Source organism: Phyllobates terribilis, unplaced genomic scaffold (genome assembly GCF_046119375.1).
Source record: "Phyllobates terribilis strain yellow unplaced genomic scaffold, ASM4611937v1 Scaffold_1__5_contigs__length_1240528914, whole genome shotgun sequence".
Taxonomy (NCBI): Eukaryota; Metazoa; Chordata; class Amphibia; order Anura; family Dendrobatidae; genus Phyllobates; species Phyllobates terribilis.
Window position 1 is genome coordinate 575,336,219 of NW_027362761.1, and position 22,480 is coordinate 575,358,698.

Below are 22,480 nucleotides of genomic sequence, written 5' to 3' on the forward strand. Positions count from 1 at the left end.
AAGAAAAGTGTGTAGGAATGTTCCTGGACACTCTATGGCTGCTTTTTTACTGAGGAGGAAACACATGCAAACATGGGGAGAACATACAAAGTCCTTGCAGATGTTGTCCTTGCTGGGATTTGAACCCAGGATCCCAGCGCTGCAAGGCTTCAGTGATAACCACTGATCTATTGTGCTGCCATTCACCCTCTAATATCTAACAGGCTGGAGAAACTTGCACCTACTGCCACTCTATCTTCAGCTCCTTTGTGAGAAAATTTATTTGGGCAGCCACTCAGTCTAGCAAATAAAATTCCTGAGAAGGAAATTGGGGATGGCTTCACTACTGGTACTGGGGGTAGTGCTAATACCATGGCATCGTACCATAGTTTGCTGGAAATATTCCTGGCTGGTAGGAGGCAAGCAAATTCCCACAGAAAAGTACCAGCAGTAATGTTCAGGCCCCATTTCAAGTGCAAGCAGCTTTAGAGGACTTCCTGGGAGAAATGACACGCAGGGTAGATACGGTTTCCCTCTATGCCAGTCCTTTCACCGAGCTAAATACAACTCTCAGCCAAAAAAGTTGTTGACTGGCTCCGTACCGTCCCTGGCCACATTCACCGGTCCACGTGTTTGTGGTTAGGAAGTCCTTCCCAGTAAGTGCACTGGGGAGGGCACGGGTAATGTTGTCGGACCCGTGCTTGTGGAAGGCGGAGGCGACACCGGGAAATATAGTGGCGGCTGTGGACCGAGTATGGACACCTGGCCGCCACCGGCATGAGGTTGTGAAAAGCTTCCGCCTCCACGAGCTTAAAATGCCATATTTCAAGTGCAAAAAGCTGCCCAGAAATCTGGCAGTTTAGTGTTGAGGTCTGTGGGTGGGTGGGTGGGTGGCTGGCTGCACACTTGCACTTGCATTCCAAGTAACAGAAAACTAAGCAGATGGTGGCCTCTATCATCATCATGGCCTCACCTCGGCACTATGAACTCTCCTGAAGGAGAAGCTAGGACCCGCCGGAGGAGTCTCCGGTTCTCTGGTGGGCCCGTCCGACCCTGCTGAGAAGCAGCCCTGGCTAAGAAAAGTGTGGTGGAAGGTTCCCGGACACTCTATGGCTGCTTTTTTTTATGTGGATCGGCCATGCTTATGCATGCTATTTCTCAAAAAAACGCATTACAGATCAGGCCATTGTCCAACTCTGTATTCAAGAAATTAAATGTGCAAAGAAAGATGTGTGTGTGTCGAAGCACCACCGACAAGGGCGAGTTGATGTTGGACGGGCTGCCATTGCTTCTACAACAAGCTGCATTACAGGACTTCCTGTGAGAAATGACATGCAGGGTAGATACGGTTTCCCTCTATGCCAGTCCTTTCACCGAGCTAAATACAACTCTTAACAAAAAAAGTTGTGGACTGGCTCCGTACCGTCCCTGGCCACATTCACCTGTCCACGTGTTTGTGGTTAGGCGGTCCTTCCCAGTAAGTGCACTGGGGAGGGCACGGGTAATGTTGTGGGACCCGTGCTTGTGGAAGGCGGAGGCGATACCGGGAAATATAGTGGCGGCTGCGGACCGAGTATGGACACTCAGCCGCCGCCGGCATGAGGTTGTGAAAAGCTTCCACCTCCACGAGCCTAAAAGGTCACATTTCAAGTGCAAGCAGCTGTCAAAAAGTTGGCAGTATAGTATTGCAGCCTGTGGGTGGGTGGGTGGTGGCTGCATACTTGCGCTTGCATTCCAAGGAGTGGGGTAGGGACAACTGAACACTGCACTGGGACAAGGACATGGACAGTGATTGTTGCAAGTCTGCAATGACAGGTGAATGGCGGGAGGCATCTTCGCATGCGCCAAGGATCACTTATGATGGACACACTTTTAGGCAGTGACCTGGGAGTCAGAGATGCTTCCAGAGGTCTTCCCCATGCTGTTCCCATGTCTTTTCAGCACTGTATGCATGTGTCTGATGATGTGTCACACACCACATGGCCAGATAAGGTTGTAAAATGTTAAAATGACATTTCCTGGTGAATGCATTTGTCTTGGTTGAAAGCAATGCAAAAGTGCAAAAACGCATCAAAAACGCTACGTGTGAACATAGCCCAAGTTGTGGAAGAGTATTTTTGTTTTTGGTTATTTATTTTGCCTTATATACAAGTTATTACCCTGGAAAGGATGTTCCTTAACATATTTCCCAGGAAAATTCATTTTGGTTTAGTTTTTGTATGTTTTATTGTGAGTCCGTAAAAGTGGCGTAATACTCTGACCATGTTGCTGACAGCAGTGATCTGGGAGTCAGAGCTGCTTCCAGGGGTCTTAGCCATGCTGTTCCCATGTCATTTGAGCACTGTTCCCATCGATTTGGGCAATTTTTAGGCCCTCTGCAGACCGCCAGGGGGAGCCGCCTGAAAAATGCACGAGTTTCCCATAGACTTACATTGGGCTCGTTGCTCGGGTCGAATACCCGAGTACTCCAATTTGCTTGACCCGAGCAACGAGTACCCGAGCATTTTAGTGCTCGCTCATCACTGTGGCGCAGTGGTTAGCACTGCAGCCTTGCAGCGCTTGGGTCCTGGGTTCAAATCCCACCAAGGACAACATCAGCAAGGAGTTGGTATGTTCTCCCCATGTTTGCGTGGGTTTCCTCCGGGTTCTCCGGTTTCCTCCCACACTCCAGAGACATGCTGATGGGGAGTCTAGATTGTGAGCCCCGATGGGGACAGCGACGATGATGTATGTAAAGTGCTGCGGAATAAAGATCATTATTATAAAATAAAGATTATTATCACTAATTACTACAGAGAAGACTATGTATGAGCCGTGTCTTCGTCGCCAGTGATATGTTCCTCGATTTGAAGACCTTGTCCAGTGACTTCATTGTTGATTTGCCCATAGCTATTCTCCTATTGACTTTCAGTGTCGTCATTGCATCTTGTATTTCTTTTAAACCAGCTTTTGTTTTTCATATTTGCATATTTTAATGTAATAATTTTTTTTTTTTTAATTTTCTGGTTTAGAAAACTAATTTTTAAATATGAGGATATTCTCAGTTCATACAGATGGCTCCAACATTTAAAGAGCGAGTCTCTTTCTGGAGGACCCGACATATCCAAGCATTATACCATCTTCATTCATCTTGGGCATTGTACAATGCTTCATTTAACCTGTGGGTGGCACTGCAGGAAAACTGAAAACAGTAGTTTCTTCTAGCCAGTTGGTCGATCCCGTGATTAGCTCAAGGGATTCTTATAAGACTCCTTAGAACTTTCCAGATATATATTTTAGAGCAATACCTGGAAATTTAATGGATTTACAAACATAGAAGAGGTTCATTTTTTTTCTCAGTTTTTTGCCCCATCCTTGTTTCAATACAAGAACTATTAAATCTGTCTCTCGCCCTCCCCAGGTCCTTCTTCTCTACATTTGCTCTGATGATTGTTTACAGGCTGCAGCGGTGATGATATATCCATACAGCATGCGACCTCTGCAGCCAATCACAGGGTTCAGCTGCTCTGCCAATGAAGATGTCATGAGTTGCTTAGCCTAGTGATTGGCTGCAGTGGTCTTGTGCGCAGTTGATGTGACATAAATCACTGCTTCTTGTAAACAACCACAGCAGCAGTGGCAGATTTACAGTACTGGATCTAGGGAGGGTGAGTAACCAATTTTATTTTATTTTTTAACTTTAAAAAAGTTGAAAAAGTAAAACCTCTTTAAACTACTGAAACATATGCAGCTGTATCTAGGAGAAAATTTTGTTTATCAATCGTTTCCCCCACAGGAGACATGAGGTATTGCATGGTAACTTTGATCTGCTTAGTACTAATAGGACATATGGGCAGATGCTAGGTTCACAAGAGAATAATTAAACTCTGTACCAATCAGTTTTAATTGTAATACCAGGTGTGGCCATTAACAATGGTGGCGCTGTTCCTGGATTGTGAACTTAAAATATTTTAGAAATAGAAATATTTCAAATTAAATACATGTAAGATTGTGAGATATTTGAGATTGGGACACAAAGGTCCCTGTGTCCTGGTAGCTTCTGCTATGGCTTTTGTTAGGTACAGGTATTGAGCTTCCTATGCTGAAATGTAATCAGTACTGTGTATGAAGGGGATGGTCTAAAAGGCTCATTTTAATGTATGAAGGGGGTGGTCTGAAAGGCTCATTTTAATAACTAAGAATACTAATTTGTCTGCCATAACCAATGCATGGATAGAGAAGAGGGCTGGCTCACTGTCTTATTTCAATATCTGAGCCACTCCTCTTCTCTGCATTGGCCGGTACATAAACATTGGACCTGGGGCAGCATGGACCTGGGACTGGTGCTGATTTCTGGAAATCTGGAAGCCTTTACTACAAGTACATTAGTACCTTCCGTATATTTATACTTCAAACATATATAATTATATTTTTTTTTAAACTGGACAATCCCTTTAAGACTCCAAAATTGAAAAAAAAAATTCAATTTGGTAAAGAAGGGAAATGTTTTTTTCCTGTGTGTTTGCAGTTATATGATTAAACAAAAAATAAGAAAAGGAAAGAAAAATGAAAAAAAAAATTGGCAGAAACTTTATTGACCTTGGAAATGTCGTGATAACCCGGTTTAAAGACAATTGAAGCCTGATACGAAAACCACAGTCATTAATTTCATAGTCAACTTTTCTTGTGCCTACTTAAATAAGAACGATTTTGAGACTCTCTAAGGCCCTCTGCTTTAACCTTTCACAACATGTTCTTGCTCCAAGAAACTAATGACAAAGCCAGAATCCTGAAAATATACAGTTTATCTGTCTGTGGTTCTGAGGATTTCCTCTATTGTTCTATCCTGGAGAACATTAACAATTTTTATAATGTAGCACAGACACAAGATTCATGTTATAATGCCTGAAGACAGGTGTCACGCAAGGTGTGGGAAAGACTTAGTGCAACACAGGGGGAAGAGGGACAGGGAGCCCAGACACTAGGGAAAGGGGGGAGTGGAGACTTCCTAGTCTGGTCTAGTGTCACTCTGTCTCAACTACCATCTTTATATTGGCTCTTCACAAATCGCCGCACGCGTGCCTCGCCCTGACTTTCCCAGGCGTATGGCTAAGGCTAGGGAAGGGAGGAGATGAGCACTAGTCGATCTCCACTAAACTCTATAGACAACAAGGGTAGACAAACAGGGGGGGGGATTGCTTCGCTTTAGACGACTCCAGCGCACATGGCCTCAAGCTCCAAAGAGGATGAAGTACTGCTCTTGCTAAAGCCTCACAACTAGTAATGAATATCGCCGGCACCTCCCACTCAGACACACCAGGTATTTATACACTCGGGCCAGGGAGCTAATTAGCTAGAAGGAGGTAGGAGCTGGGTCTTAGAGACTGCGAGCCTCTAAGAAGATGTCTCTAATGTCAAATGTAGAGATCTCCTGCAACCAACTGCAGGGCGACTGTCTGTCACCTCAGACACACTCGTGACAGCAGGGGCGTAACTGGGGGTCATATTCCCCAGGCGCAGTTAGCAGGGGGGGTGTCTTCAGGCTGCCTCTGCCATGAGGCAAAATTAGCAACTCGGCTCATGCGATGGTTTGGGATGTCTTCTAAGTGGTGGCAATTTGCCACTCTCAGGAGTCGAATTCAGATGTTCTCCAAGGAGGTTGTTAAACTGAAAGCTAGATTAGAGAATAGGTAAAATGCCGGCTCCCTAAATTCAATTGCATTTACATATTTCGGATGCAAATACAATTGAAGCTCCGCACTTCCGAGCTGACGTCACTGTTCAGCAGCAGAGGAGGCGAAGATGGCGGGAAGATAAGCACTCCAATGGAGCCGAATATGCAGGGGAGTTTTATTGGGGGGGGAATAGTGTGAGGCGACAGTATCGAGGGACAGTAAAGATAGGGGGCAGTGTGGGTGGACAATGTAATGGAACAGTATGAAGGGGACAGTATGCAGATGGGGAAAAGTGTGAGGTGGATACACAGTATAGATACTGTGCAATATAGGAGGAACACAGATGCCAGACTGAAGCTCATAAATGGAATCTCCTCCTGTGCCGTTTATATGGGCAGGTAGGTCATTGGAAGCCACATAAAACTGATACCTGCAATACGGTATCCAATGTCTTATTCCCAAGAAATCCAGATTTTTCTTTATAAGTAAATGAACAGTTAAGATCCATGGGCCAGTCACAGATCTCCCTGAGAATCTGTCTCAGAGCTTATGTTAAATGAAAGGTGGTATTATCAGTGTGAGACATGTAATGACTGACAGTCTGCTCTCCTGATCTCACTGCAGAGCTGTTTGTAATTATAACTAGCACAGCACAGCAGAGCTGAGCTTTGTCTCATCACAAACAACTCTACTGCTGCAGTTATCTTCCCATACTGCTGTCAGCTGTACTGTTCTTTCCCCTCGCACAGGATGCCTGGAAATGTAAAATCACACTGACGTACAAACTGTACCCTACTAGGAACTTCTGATCTGTGATGTTCCAGGTACTGACCACCACTGTACAAGGTATGATAATCCACTAGATGTCATAGCTGCGGGCCTGCGGGCCAATGCAAGATGACTTTAGCCCACTCTTTCTGATTCTTCACCAGTGTGGGAATTGGTGCAGGGCAAGTTTTTTTTTTTTTTGCAAACCATGAGTCGAATCTCAAAAAGTTTGAATTCACATGAAACCACGAATTTCAAGAAATTTGACTTGAACTTGAACCTTCACGAATCGACCCACTCTTCTCTTATGTAGACATGTAGCTTTATATAGGAGCTGCGGAATATTTTTTAAGGAGGATATTTTTTTGTAGAATATTTTCGAAGAAGACCTTTTTGCAAAACAGCACTTTCTGTGAAAGCATACGTGTCCTTTCAATCATGCCACATGTTCGAATTGAGCTTTATATCACTTCGATTTGTATGTAATGTTATGCGCCATTTACAAGGTATCATTGTAGAGTTTGTATACACTGATCATTGTGACGGTATGTAAAGAATATTATCAAAATGGCAAGAAATAAAAATAAATAATACGATCCAGTGTCTGGATTTTTCTAATGAAATACTAGTTTTTCTAATATTCCTAATGGCTATGAATATTTTTACTGGATACAAGAATTACAGAGCGCTATCTCAATGAACAAATTCTAACAACCCGTCTGGCATGTAACCGTGTTGCATATTTATTGTAGCCTGGTAAGAAAGATGCTGACTCATTTGATAATGTTCTTTCTGCAAATATTAGACATGCAAAACTAATTGCTGAAGGCTGTAATAAAAAAAAACTAAATAATTAACAATTGTTTCCTCCTAGATTAGAAAATTCTCCAGGAGTCTACAATGATCCAACATAAAATGCATAAAACACAACAACCATTATCGGCATCAAACTGTTTTACTTTTTCCATAATACATTATCCTGGCACTCCGAGGACCCGATAGCATAGCATGGCATTATACAATGTACCTGTTGACATAAAACTTATCAACCTTTTAAAAAAAAACTTAAATAGAAGAGGGTATGAAGACTTTTGCTTGCATATTTATTGCTGCAATATATTTGAACTGGAAGAGTAAGAAAATTTGCAAAAAGTCTTGATTAAAAATCTGCTAACATTTTGCGTGCACAGGTTCTACCCAGACCTATGCATCCCCATGGTAACAGACTACAAACTAACCTTGTGTAGTCTGAAGTTGAAGTCATTGTTTCTCTTAATTCTTAATACATAGGTAAGGTATATAAAGGAAATAAGAGGTAGCAGACAGATACAAAGTAGTATAACTGCAGGATCAGAATATTGAAGGCATATTGGAGAGAGATAGGTTTGAATATTGTCTGTATACATTAAAGTAGTTCTGTTATCAAGACTCTTTACAATTCAAATGCATTAGAGAAATAAAACAAAATGGTTAAAAAAATGTTCATATGTTTTAAAGGGCATCTCTCCGCAGGATGAATCCTCCCAAGTTGTCTATATGGGCATGTAGGTCATAGAAAGATGAATAAAATGATACCTTGATATATGCGATCCGATGTCTTATTCCAGAGAAATCCACATTTTTCCTAATATGTAAATGAACTGTTAGGATCTATGGGCCGGACATAGATCTCCCTGAGAATCTGCCTCCAGGGCTTATTGTACATGAAAGGGGGAGTTACCAGTGTGAGATATGTAATGACCGACAGTCTGCTCTACTGATCTGTCTGTCTCACACTGGTAACTCCCCCTTTCATTTACATTGAGCTCTGGAGGCAGGTTCTCTGAGAGATCTGTGTCCGGCCCATAGATCTTAGCAGCTCATTTACATATTAAGAAAAACTTGGATTTCTTTGGATCATTGGATCAGAGATACAAAGGTATCATTTTATACAGCTTCCTATGACAATATAGATGGCTTAGGAGGGTTGATCCTTCTGACAGATTCCTTTTAAGAAATTGAAACTAGGTGTCATGAGTTGAATTGAAAAATTGCTCAAATACTAAAGTTTTTGGATACAGTTTCAGATGTGTCCATCAGCTGCCATTCCGAGAATCTAAATTCCCACAATATGAATATTATACATTAGGGGGGGGACAGTTGATAACTAGGCTGAGAAGACCACCCATGATTTCCTCATGTAGAAACATACTATGATTGTTGAGCATTGTGTGGACTAGCAATACAAAACAGACAGAACGAGAACAGAATCATAAATCAAGTGAATGGACATACCTGTGAGCCCCGTCTTTGGAGAAGTAGACAGTGTAGGCTTGTATGTTCCCTCTTGTATCTACCGGTGGCCTCCAGCTTAGACGTACGAATCGACTAGAAACCAAAACAGGGACCACATCTCGAGGAGCAGAGGGAAGGATACTGGAACTGGGAACAGCTGTAGGGGAACGGGGGGATTCAGTCAGAGAACCGGGTGATACAAAGGAGAGGGGTTCAACAGGAAAATGTGTGGGGGTAAAAACTACTGAGTCCATAAAACATGGGGCCGGGCAAAGATGGAACAAATGTAAATTAAATCATATGATAATACATGTAAATCATCAATATCTAATCACATCCATATAATATATTTTGTTCTGATTCGATCCATGGCTATTTTAAATTAAATAAAACAGAAACTGAACCACCCATTGCAAATACGTCTGATTTGTCCAGTTTGCGTGATACAATGTATCAATAAAATTTGAAGTGTAGGGTATGAGGCAGGAGCGTGACTGCAAGTATACGATTTGCCTACATTTGGTCACATGCCTACTACACATGCGTGGCACGTTTACGTCTAGTTGGAATGTGGCCGAAAGTATACAAACCTCACACTTGAGATCTCATACATCACTGCCCGGTCCCAGCACCGGCACTGGAGAATTCTGGCAGTGCTCACTGTGTTCTCTGTGAAGATTCTCAAGTCTGCAGTCACAAAGAGTGACTGCAGACTTGAGCCCAAAGCCTGGACAACCCTTTATATTGGTGTTAATAAATACAATTAGGCCAGAATAGTTTTCTAGATTATTTTTGTAAATAATGACAATAAACAGAATTCTTAAAATGATGGAAAATAATACAAAGTTCTTTAGAAAGTTCCGTAAGTTTGACAATATTTTCTTCTACCCCCAGATCTCGTCTTCTACAATAGGAATTGCGGCTTATTTCCACCCGAGTCCTGAGTCATCACTCTATGACATTGCCTGACCCTATCAAGCGGTCTGCAATTTATGGCACTTCAACTGTTGTAAAAGTACAAGGTGCCTGTGGCTATCAGGGCATGCTGGGAGGTAGTTTCTCAATAGTGGGAGTGGTGTAGATGCACAACCCTCCTTGATGTTCCTTTACGCCACCAAGAACAATAGGCTGGCTATATACTAAGTAGTCTAAAATTAGATATCTATATTAGTTTGAGGGCATTCCTGATTATATTATGCCCAATAATTGCCAACTGTCCCCATTTTGCTGGGACAGTCCTTCAAACTGGGCTGCAAAGCGACAGGACTTAGTAAAACCACATCCAAAAGTCAGGTTGTCCCACCTGCTCCAGTAGACCAAACTGACCCTGCAGAAAGGCTGTCAGGACATGACAACCCCTATAAACAAATATATTTATATTTATTCAATTAATTCACTTGTCAGATGTTCTGGCGCCTTGGGAATTTTCACAGACAAATGCTGGAACATAGGATATTACAGCCTCTTCATTTCTTCTTACGCCTCATAGAAAATTCATCTCCCGACATTTTGATTTTCCACGTCCTGAACTAATTCGGAAAGCTCTTGCCAAGATTCCTGTGAATGCGCTCCTCCGCTGCCACAGAGCACCAGTCCCATTCTATAAAGCCGGCACTTACCATTTTACAGGTAAATGAGCCTTTATCTTCCCTAATAATAGTTTCCCTTTAAAGAAAATTGCAGTAATACCGTGGGCTAATAACAGCTATCAGCGGCTCTTTATTTTTAGTGACTTCCAAAGTAAAGTAGAGAGCGAAACATGACTGGTTTAAGCAGGGCTGATGGCCACCCCATGAGACGAAAAAGTTGGGTCATAAATGTTGCCTATTTTTGTTACAAGGAAATCCATCGGGCAAAACAGTGAATGCAATTCTGGGGTAATAAAATATTGTGTGAGATTATTGTGTAATCGCATATCAGACTTTCTAGAGATGAGACGAGTCCGAATAGTATCTGTTTGAGTGACGTTATAGACGTTACTACCAGCGAAGAAGGTATAGCACCAAATATGCCATGCTGCGGGTTAGGTTGGCAGCACCATAGTTGAAGCATACCCACCAACAAATTCAATTAAAGGAGTTATCCAGGACTTTTTTTTCTATGGTGCTAAGTATCACTTGCCTATTCTGCCATGCGCCGATCTTTCTGGGCTCAGAGGAGTTACAGACCACTCCTTCCGGCAATTCTCCTGCTTCCAGTGACATCACGTCAACAAAGCAGTTCCTTCTCTTCCTCGCTGCCCTGTCGAGAGGGCACCACGGCTGACATCATGTTGATTGACAGTCGGCTAAGCCTTGCATAGCAGGGAGCCAGATGTAAACCAACATGACGTCGGCAGTGACATCACGTCACCAGAGAAGAGCAGAAGAGAAGAAACTGCTCAGTTGACATGAAGTCACAGGAAGCAGGAGAATCACCAGCAGGAGCAATCCATGACCTCTCTGAGCCTGGAGACATCCATCGCATGGCAGAACAAGTAGGTGGTTAGCAACTACCTGCCAATGAGTTCTAAGCCCCACAGGAAAAAACTCAGAGATAACCCATTTATGGTCATTTAAAACCCTCTTCTTCTCAATCAGCTCAAGGATAGACACTTAAGATCCCAACAGCACCCACTTTGGGGTACATATGTATATTCTCTGCCCTGTCTATATTTTTTTTTATAGGACACTCCCATGAAAAATAGCATGGTTTGTTAGAATAGTGAAGAGGTGTCAGATGGCTATCGTTTGTTACCTGGAGATACAATTCTTCTGTGGCCATGAAATGGACACATAGGTGATCGAACGGCTATTCTTCTCAGCAAACCTTCCAGAACTGCTAACAGATGCCTGTAAACATTATGGCTGGCCATGCACTAGAAATTTTGGAAGATCTAATGTTAAAAACTTTTGGAGATTTTGATCAGCCTGACTGATTTTGACAATTTTTTTCCAACCGTCACATTCTTTTCTTAACGCAGACAATAATACCAGATGACGACAAAGGGCAGATTCCTGCTGAAAAGTTCATCACTCACGTTGTCTTTTTAATAATTGTTAGGTGCTATTGTTGAAAAGTTATCCACACATTTCATCAACGGAAACCTAGACCATCCCCCAGATCACAGCAGAGATCGATAGGCAATTTCTCATTTTTAACCGGAGGCATTGTCAACCAAGACAACACCCTGCACAGACCAATGATAAAGGACAAGTCATCGAGAAAACAACTGTCAAAACTTCTCAATGTACGGCCAACCCAAGACTTGGATATAAACTGTTGTATCCATTTTCTAGAGCTAGAAGCTTGTTTTTTTGGAATCAAGTTGATATCAGCAAATGTTTTGGATGTATGGGAAAACAAACATTGTACATGTGTCAAGCATAGGTGGGGCACATACAAACCCCATGGAAATCCTGGCTTTGGTAAGTTTCAAACTTAGGACGAAGTAGCACAAGTTCACTATTTGGTAAATACTGCAAAGCACCATGGTCTTTGTTTTGGGGTAAAAAAAAGGGTTATTTACATTGACTGATAAAGAATGATGTCAAGGTCACAAGCATGAGTAGAACTACCAGGGAGAGAGGCAAGCATACTATAGAAGATGGTATGTGATACCACCCCTGAGGAGCAATGTTCCCATAACCAAAGCCCTCAGGAGAAGGAAGAAATGATAAAGGTGAACAAAGGAATGAGACAGGCTCTAATACAAAGCAGAAAATTATGTATATTTTCCATTCTTTGAACTACAAATGGTGGCCATGATCCAATGAAACGTTAATTCTAGTTTTTCTGTTAGATTCTATCAATACTATTCAGAACACTGACTACTTGTATATTCTGATGGCAGCTTTGGGGAAATCTTCTTTTAACCATTGAGCACAATCATTTACCATATACTAATAGCCCATCATTATATGATCCATTATAGTCTTGACTTCAATAATGTCCTTAGCGATGTACTATAAAATACCTGGTTTATAAAGTTTACGAAATGGAGGAGGAAAAGTTGGTCATAATTTGCTTTTAATGTCCGCTGTCATTATAAATAGTGTTGAGCCACCCCCGTAGTGTTCGGGTTCGGTTCGGTTCGTCGAACACCTTAGAACACCGTCGAACACCGTTAAAACCAATGGCAGGCAAACAAAAACACATAGAAACACATAGAAAACACCTTCAAAGGTGTCCAAAAGCTGACAAACTGCTCAGAAGATGCTCTCTTTAAAAAAGCCGGCCGGCAATTCAGCAGCGGCATACACCGGTACCCGACAATTTAGACAAGAAGGAATAGAGCATCACACATAGATTAGATAGATAGAAACATGTCAGTCACACATATAAGAAGCACAGTGACAGTGTTGCTTACTGTACTTGTCATTTAGTGTAAAGGATTTATTTAAAAAAATAATAGTGTTTTCGTGCACCGTCTCTTTAAAAAAGCCGGCCGGCAATTCAGCAGCGGTACCCGACAATTTATAACAGAAAGAATAGAGCTTCACACATAGATTAGATAGATAGAAACATGTCAGTCACATATATAATAAGTACAGTGATAGTGTTGGTTACTGTACTTGTCATTTAGTGTAAAGGATTTATTTAAAAAAATAATAGTGTTTTCATGCACCGTCTCTTTAAAAAAGCCGGCCGGCAATTCAGCATCTGTACCCGACAATTTAGAACAGAAAGATAGAGCATCACACATAGATTAGATAGATAGAAACATGTCAGTCACATATATATGAAGTACAGTGACAGTGTTGATTACTGTACTTGTCATTTAGTGTTAAAATAAAGGATTTATTACAAAAAAAATTGGCGTGGGGTTCCCCGTAATTTTAGGCTCTAGCGGAGGTTAAGCAGACGGCTGGGGCAGATGTTTGAAGCCTGGGAAGGGGGTAATACCCACGGAGCTTCCCAGGCTACTAATATCAGCCCCCAGCTGAATACCTAGCCTTTACTAGCTATTAAAATGGGGGACCCCCCCCAAAAAATGACGTGGGGTCCCCCCTATTTTAATAGCTAGCAAAGGCTAGGCAGACAGCTGGGGGCTGATATTAATAGCCCAGGAAGGGTACCATGAATATTGGCCCCCTCCCAGGCTAGAAACACCAGCCGTCAGCCGCCCCAGAAATGGCGCATCCATAGGATGCGCCAATTCTGGCACTTAGCCTCGCTCTTCCCACTGCCCTGTAGCGGTGGCAGTGGGGTAATAGGGCTGGGGTTGATGTCAGCTTATAATGCCAGCTGACATCAAGCCCAGGTTAGTAATGGAGAGGCGTCTATAAGACACCCCCATTACTAACCCCATAGTCAAAGTTACAAAAAAACACAAACACCCAGAATAAAATCCTTTAATTGAAATAAACACACAATTCTTTATTGTTCTAAATTAAACCATACTTACCACCACACCCATTCCAGCTGAAGCCAACGATCTCCTGCAATGAAAGAAAAATAATAAAGCAACATCATCCTTACCTTTCCATGGTTCCCAGGACAGCTTCAGCTCTGCTACATCGAGATGACAGGCTGGACCGCAGCAGAACGCTGCCATCCAGCCTGTCATCCTGCAGACACTGAGAAGCGCAGGCATGCTTGCGCTCCTCAGTGTCTCGCTGTGACGGCATAAAGATGAGCCGAGTTCATGTCCAATGAACTCGGTGCATCTCATGCACGTCACTGACAGCGTAGGAGAATTCTCACGCTGAAGCGCTGAGTGCAGGAGAATTTTCCCACGCTGTCAGTGACGTGCATGAGGCTGATATTTAAATTTGGCGCACAAATCGGTGATTGGTCGCGGGCAGCGTCCGCGACCAATCAGCACGGTAGTGTTTAACTTTGGCGGCAAGATCAGTGATTGGTCGCGCGCCAAGACCGCGACCAATCACCGATTTGGGCGCCACATTTAAATATCGGCCGCGACCAATCAGCACAGCGTTGTTTAAATATGGATCCAAGATCGGTGATTGGTCGCGGCCGATATTTAAATTTGGCGCACAAATCTGTGATTGGTCGCGGGCAGCGTCCGTGAAAAATCAGCACAGTAGTGTTTAACTTTGGCGGCAAGATCAGTGATTGGTCGCGGTCAAGACGGCGACCAATCACCGATTTGTGCGGCACATTTAAATAGCGGCCGCGACCAATTGGATGTCAGCGCCGATCCCCGGTCCTCCCTTCACACCCTAGCCGCATGGATGTCAGCGGCGCTGCCTGTGCGGATACTTCCGCTGCGAGAACCCGGGACATGAGCGGGCGCTCGCAGCAGAAGTATACCGACCCGCAGCGCCGCTCCCCGGTCCTCCCTTTACACCCTAGCCGCTGATGTCCCCACAGTATCCGCATGGTGTTACAAAGGTCCGGACATTTGTGTTAAAAATCGCTGATTGGTCGCTGGCGCTGCCCGCGACCAATCACTGATTTGGGCACCAAATTTAAATATCAGCCGCGACCAATCACCGATTTGGGCGCCAAATTTAAATATCCTCCGCGACCAATCACCCATCTTGGCTCCACATTTAAACACCGCTGTACTGATTGGTCGCGGACGCTATTTAAATGTGGCGCCAAAATCGGTGATTGGTCGCGCCCAGCGTCGGTGACCAATCAGCACAGCGGTGTTTAAATGTGGAGCAAAGATTGGTGATTGGTTGCGGCCGATATTTAAATTTGGCGCCCAAATCGGTGATTGGTCACGGGCAGCGCCAGCGACCAATCAGCGATTTTTAACACAAATGTCCGGATCTTTGTAACACCATGCGGATACTGTGGGGACATCAGCGGCTAGGGTGTGAAGGGAGGACCGGGGAGCGGGGCTGCGGGTCGGGATACTTCTGCTGCGAGCAGTCGCTCATCTCCCGGCTTCTCGCAACGGAAGTATCCGACCAGGCAGCGGCGCTCCCCGGTCCTCACCAATACGATTAGCTGATTGGTCGCGCTCTCCGCACACGACCAATCAGTGATCTTGGCGCTAAAGTTAAACACCGCTCTGCTGATTGGTTGCGGACGCTGCCCGCAACCAATCACCGATTTGGGCGCCACATTTAAATAGCGGCCGCGACCAATCAGCGAGCTTGGCGCCAAATTTAAACAACGCTCTGCTGATTGGTCGCGGACGCCAGACGCGTCCAATCAGTGAGATTGGCGCCAAATTTAAACAACGCTCTGCTGATTGGTCGCGGACTCCAGCCGCGACCAATCAGCGAGATTGGCGCCAAATTTAAACCCCGCTCTGCTGATTGATCGCGGTCGCCTTCCGCGACCAATCAGTAGTATTGGCGCCAAATTTAAACCCTGCTCGGCTGATTGGTCACGGTTGCCGGCCGCGACCAATCAGCAGTATTGGCGTCAAATTTAAACCCCGCTCTGTGATTGGTCACAGTTGCCTTCCGCGACCAATCAGCGATTTTGACGCCAAATTTAAACACCGCTCTGCTGATTGGTCGCGACTGCCGGCCGCGACTAATCATCATTGTTGCCGCCATATTTAAACACCGCTCTGCTGAATGGTCGAGGTCGTGACCAATCACCATTATTGGCGCCAAATTCAAACACCGCTTTGCTGATTGGTCACGACCACAACCTATCAGCATTATTGGCGCAAAATTTAAACCCCACTCTGCTGATTAGTCGCGACCGCCGGCCGTGACCAATCAGTGATATAGTAGCCAAATTTCAACACCGCTTTGCTGATTGGTCGCGGTTGCTGGCCGCGACCAGTCAGCGATTTTGGCGCCAAATTTAAACACCGCTCTGCTGATTGCGCCGGGTCTGCCGCATACATATTCTAGAATACCCGATGCGTTAGAATCGGGCCACCATCTAGTTTCATGAAATAATTTAAAAAAAAATTGACGTGGGGCTTCGCACTATATTTGTGTCCAGCCAGGTACAGCAGGCAGGAACGGGCTGCCCCCAACCACCAGCTGCCTATTTGTACCTGGCCGGATACAACAATATACGGAAGCCCTTTTTTCCTTAATTATTTCATGAATTTCATGAAATAATTAAAAAAAAAAAATACGTGGGGCTTCGCCCTATTTTTGTGTCCAGCCAGGTACAACTAGGCAGCTGGGGGCTGGAATCTGCAGCGCAGGGAGACCCAAGCTTTCTGGGCCCCACCCGCTGCAAATTGCAGTCCGCAGCCACCCCGGAAAATGGCGCGTTCATAGAAGCGCCATCTTCTGGCGCTGTACCCAACTCATCCAGGGCCCTGGTGCGGTGGCTCACTGGGTAATAAAGGGGTTAGGGCCAGCTTGGCATTATCAGCTGGCCCTAAGCCCGAAATTCATGGGGTCACGCCAATATTAGACATGACCACTATGAATTTCTAGTAAAGTATTTAAAAAAAACACAACACCCAGAAAAAAGTCCTTTAATTGAACTAAACACACAATTCTTTATTGTTCTAAATTAAATCATACTTACCATCACGCCCATTCCAGCTGAAGCCAACGATCTCCTGCAATAAAAGAAAATAATAAAGCAACCTCATCCTTACCTTTCCATGGTTCCCACGACAGCTTCAGCTCTACTACATTGAGATGACAGGCTGGACCGCAGGAGAACGCTGCAATTCAGCCTGTCATCCCGCAGACACTGAGAAGCGCAGGCTTGCTTGCGCTCCTCAGTATCTCGCTGTGACGGCATCCAGATGAGCCGAGGTCATGTCCAATGAACTCAGCTCACCTCATGTACGTCACTGACAGCGTGGAAGAATTCTCCTGCACTCAGCGCTTCAGCGTGAGAATTTTCCCACGCTGTCAGTGACGTGCATGAGGTGAGCTCATTCATGTCCAATGAACTCGGCTCACCTCATGCACGTCACTGCCAGCGTGGGAAAATTCTCACGCTGAAGCGCTGAGTGCAGGAGAATTCTCCCACGCTGTCAGTGACGTGCATGAGGTGAGCCGAGTTCATTGTCGGCTCATCTGGATGCCGTCACAGCGAGACACTGAGGAGCGCAAGCATGCCTGCGCTTCTCAGTGTCTGCGGGATGACACGCTGGATGGCAGCGTTCTGCTGCGGTCCAGCCTGTCATCTCGATGTAGCAGAGCTGAAGCTGTCCTGGGAACCATGGAAAGGTAAGGATGAGGTTGCTTTATTATTTTTCTTTTATTGCAGGAGATCGTTGGCTTCAGCTGGAATGGGCGTGATAGTAAGTATGGTTTAATTTAGTACAATAAAGGATTGTGTCTTTATTTCAATTAAAGGACTTTATTCTGGGTGTTTGTGTTTTCTTTTAACTTTGACTATGGGGTTAGTAATGGGGGTGTCTTATAGACGCCTCTCCATTACTAACCTGGGCTTGATGTCAGCTGGCATTATAAGCTGACATCAACCCCAGCCCTATTACCCCACTGCCACCGCTACAGGGCAGAGGGAAGAGCGAGGCTAAGTGCCAGAATTGGCGCATCCTATGAATGTGTGTTTCTAGCCTCGGAGGGGGCCAATATTCATGGCACCCTTCCTGGGCTATTAATATCAGCCCCCAGCTGTCTGCCTAGCCTTTGCTAGCTATTAAAATAGGGGGGACCCCACGTCATTTTTTTTGGGGGGGTCCCCCATTTTAATAGCTAGTAAAGGCTAGGTATTCCGCTGGGGGCTGATATTAGTAGCCTGGGAAGCTCCGTGGGTATTACCCCCTTCCCAGGCTTCAAACATCTGCCCCAGCCGTCTGCTTAACCTCCGCTAGAGCCTAAAATTACGGGGAACCCCACGCCAATTTTTTTTGTAATAAATCCTTTATTTTAACACTAAATGACAAGTACAGTAATCAACACTGTCACTGTACTTCATATATATGTGACTGACATGTTTCTATCTATCTAATCTATGTGTGATGCTCTATTCTTTCTATTCCAAATTGTCGGGTACCGCTGCTGAAATGCCGGCCGGCTTTTTTAAAGAGACGGTGCATGAAAACACTATTATTTTTTTTGATAAATCCTTTACACTAAATGACAAGTACAGTAAGCAACACTGTCACTGTACTTCATATATATGTGGCTGACATGTTTCTATCTATCTAATCTATGTGTGAAGCTCTATTCTGTCTGTTATAAATTGTCGGGTACCGGTGTATGCCGCTGCTGAATTGCCGGCTTTTCATGTTTCACTATTGGCACTGTTCCCATCGATTTGGGCAATCACTGTAATGCCACAACCACCATGGCTGTGGCATTACAGTGAGTGGCAGACAATCCCTGCATGATTGGTGCTCTAAATAGCGCCAGACATGCAGGACACGCTTTTGGTGCACGAACAGTTATCGAACATAACCTCGAACAGCCGAATTTTTTGCAAATCGTTCGGGTTCGTCGAACAACTCGAACACCGCCTAAAACAGCTCGAATTTGAGATTGGCGAACAGTTCTAGTCGAACACCGCTCATCTCTAATTATAAACTCAAGAAGAACCGAGAAGAGTAGATCCAACAAACTTGTTGTTAAGTTGTGGTATTGTATTCGTCATTGGTGCCTTCCCATCTGGAATTTTAAGCTGAATTTCCGGTATTTCTTAGAAAAATTATCCCACACACTGTATACTATAAAGAAAGGTTAAGTACGCGGAAAACTACTGCTCATCATTAGTGATACTCATCAAAAGCTGTCTATCACCGTCAGCATACTAAAGGAAATACCAAATTTAATTAAAAATAGAACTCTTAAGAATTGATGGATTAACCCATATTGTGTAAAAGTATCTATAAGAGACAAAAACATTCTAAAGCTGGACATAAACTTTAGCTTTTTTCTGATAGTTCAGCCATTTTTTCCAACTTCACGGAACACAGGCATGCTCTACTCAGCCAATCGTGAGGAGTAGAAAATCGGCTGCCAGACACCTTTGGCACTGGCTTATCTTCCCTGAGAATGAAATGATTGGACGTGTTGAAATTCAACATGCTCAATTCTGTTTTTCTTTCGACAGTTGACATCAGGGAAGAGTTGGGATACCTCATGCACAACAGATGATTGCTTAGTACTGCCAAAATTGATAAGTTTAACTGACATTCATCTGCTCGAAACTTTACGTTGACTTTACTGATAAATTTTGAATACTATTATTAATTATATAATCTTTTGGGGGCAGAAAAGGTCACAATGAGGGGATTTGATTGAGGTGGCTACTGAACTATAGCTTGAAGGAAAAATGTTGCAGCTAATATGAAAACTAGTGGACAGGGGAAGAAGATCAAGACCACCATACAAGTTGACCACCATGACCATGTTGAAGACAACTGTCTTGCTAGAGGTAACAGAAGAGCACAATTGTTTTCTCCTGATCTGGTTATATTCTAAAGAAGAAATCTCAGAAATCAAGCTTTTATAAACCTTATGGGAGCCTTAATCTTAAAGGGAATGTCCAGGACTTTACATATTGATGAACTCTCCTTTGGATATGTCATCATTATTAGATCAGTGGGATCCAAAACTCAACATCCCCCACAGTCAGCTGATTGAAGGTCCCTCTGTCACCTCATGATTACCATGTAACAAGCCATAAAACCATAGCTCCATATAATATTTATTGGCTGTTCTTGGGTAGAGCAGCTCAGATCCCATTTACTTCCATAGATTTGAGGAGCATCATCCAAGAATGGCCACTAAGTAGGGGAAGCGGTGATGTTACACCTCTAATTTGTTTTTGGCTCCAAGAGCTGCAAACAGCGGATTAGTGAAGGTGTTGGACTCTCACCAATTTGATATTGATGACCAATTCATACACAAGTCCCGGAGAAAAGAAATCTTCAGAACTCAGATCTGAAACACTTTATCTGAGCCATAATCGTCAGAAATATCAGTTCCTCGGATCTGATAACCTCATCTCCATTCAAAACGACTTGAAGAAATTCTAATTTTTTAATATTTCAAAGTTTTTGGACTCCAAAAGTTTTAGGAGGAAAATAAAAAAAAATTTAAGCAATACAACCAACAACGAAAAATAACACTGAATTACGATACATTATTCCGGATCAAGGGATAATTGGAATTTCCTTTTCTTAATGTATTCTTAAACCCCAGAAGATTGACTCTCAAACTCCAGCAATTTCTGCCACTTATCTGAGGATGATTCATTTGCAAGCTTAATCTAGGAATTAGTGAATATCAGCTCTTACCTAGCGAGGACTAAGCATTTCAGACGTTTCCATAGACACAGAGATCACATATCTGTTGTCATGGAAAATCCAGCAGATAAACTAACTTAACAATGCTAAAAGAGAGTCTGGTTATTATATCATGTGGAGGGCTCGCCATTTCGTGCCTAGGATGCAGCATGACTGCAATTATTCTGGCGCACGCCAGCTCCATAGGGCTTAGATTCAGTGCAGATTAATGAACTCTCTATCTAAGCTACATATATATATATATATATATATATATATATATATATATATATGTATATATATATATATATATATACACACTATATATGCACATAATTGTGTAATACTCATGTATGCACTTGACACATTTACATCATTATATTATGTAGCCGATCTCTAACTCCGCCAATGTTTTCTGTTAATAGGATCGTCCAAGGCTCCATTTCCTCATAGGCCCAGTAAGCGTGTACAGTACAGACCAAAAGTTTGGACACACCTTCTAATTTAAAGATTTTTCTGTATTTTCATGACTATGAAAATTGTACATTCACACTGAAGGCATCAAAACTATGAATTACCACATGTGGAATTATATACTTAACAAAAAAGTGTGAAACAACTGAAAATATGTCTTATATTCTAGGTTCTTCAAAGTAGCCACCTTTTGCTTTGATGACTGCTTTGCACACTCTTGGCATTCTCTTGATGAGCTTCAAGAGGTAGTCACCGGAAATGGTTTTCACTTCACAGGTGTGCCCTGTCAGGTTTAATAAGTGGGATTTCTTGCCTTATAAATGGGGTTGGGACCATCAGTTGTGTTGTGCAGAAGTCAGGTTGATACACAGCTGATAGTCCTACTGAATAGACTGTTAGAATTTGTATTATGGCAAGAAAAAAGCAGCTAAGTAAAGAAAAATGAGTGGCCATCATTACTTTAAGAAATGAAGGTCAGTCAGTCTCAAAAATTGGGAAAACTTTGAAATTGTCCCCAAGTGCAGTTGCAAAAACCATCAAGCGCTACAAAGAAACTGGCTCACAAGAGGACCGCCCCAGGAAAGGAAGACCAAGAGTCACCTCTGCTTCTGAGGATAAGTTTATCCGAGTCACCAGCCTCAGAAATCGCAGGTTAACAGCAGCTCAGATTAGAGACCAGGTCAATGCCACACAGAGTTCTAGCAGCAGACACATCTCTACACCAACTGTTAAGAGGAGACTTTGTGCAGCAGGCCTTCATGGTAAAATAGCTGCTAGGAAACCACTGCTAAGGACAGGCAACAAGCAGAAGAGACTTGTTTGGGCTAAAGAACACAAGGAATGGACATTAGACCAGTGGAAATCTGTGCTTTGGTCTGATGAGTCCAAATTTGAGATCTTTAGTTCCAACCACCGTGTCTTTGTGCGACGCAGAAAAGATGAAGAGATGGACTCTACATGCCTGGTTCCCACCGTGAAGCAGGGAGGAGGAGGTGTGATGGTGTGGGGTTGCTTTGCTGGTGACACTGTTGGGGATTTATTCAAAATTGAAGGCATACTGAACCAGCATGGCTACCACAGCATCTTGCAGCGGTATGCTATTCCATCCGGTTTGCGTTTAGTTGGAGCATCATTTATTTTTCAACAGGACAATGACCCCAAACACACCTCCAGGCTGTGTAAGGGCTATTTGACCAAGAAGGAGAGTGATGGGGTGCTACGCCAGATGACCTGGCCTCCACAG

The 22,480-nt window shown here is 43.6% G+C and overlaps 1 protein-coding gene across 3 annotated transcripts in view; it reads right to left on the reverse strand.

The window, feature by feature from the left end:
- DCC (DCC netrin 1 receptor) overlaps positions 1-22,480 on the reverse strand; it is a 1,219,041-nt gene that overhangs the window by 367,550 nt on the left and 829,011 nt on the right. For all 3 annotated transcript variants that reach the window (XM_073681315.1, XM_073681325.1, XM_073681306.1), the window contains exon 8: positions 8,676-8,832. In XM_073681315.1, coding sequence (XP_073537416.1) covers positions 8,676-8,832 — 157 coding nt within the window. The remainder of the gene's footprint in view (positions 1-8,675; positions 8,833-22,480) is intronic.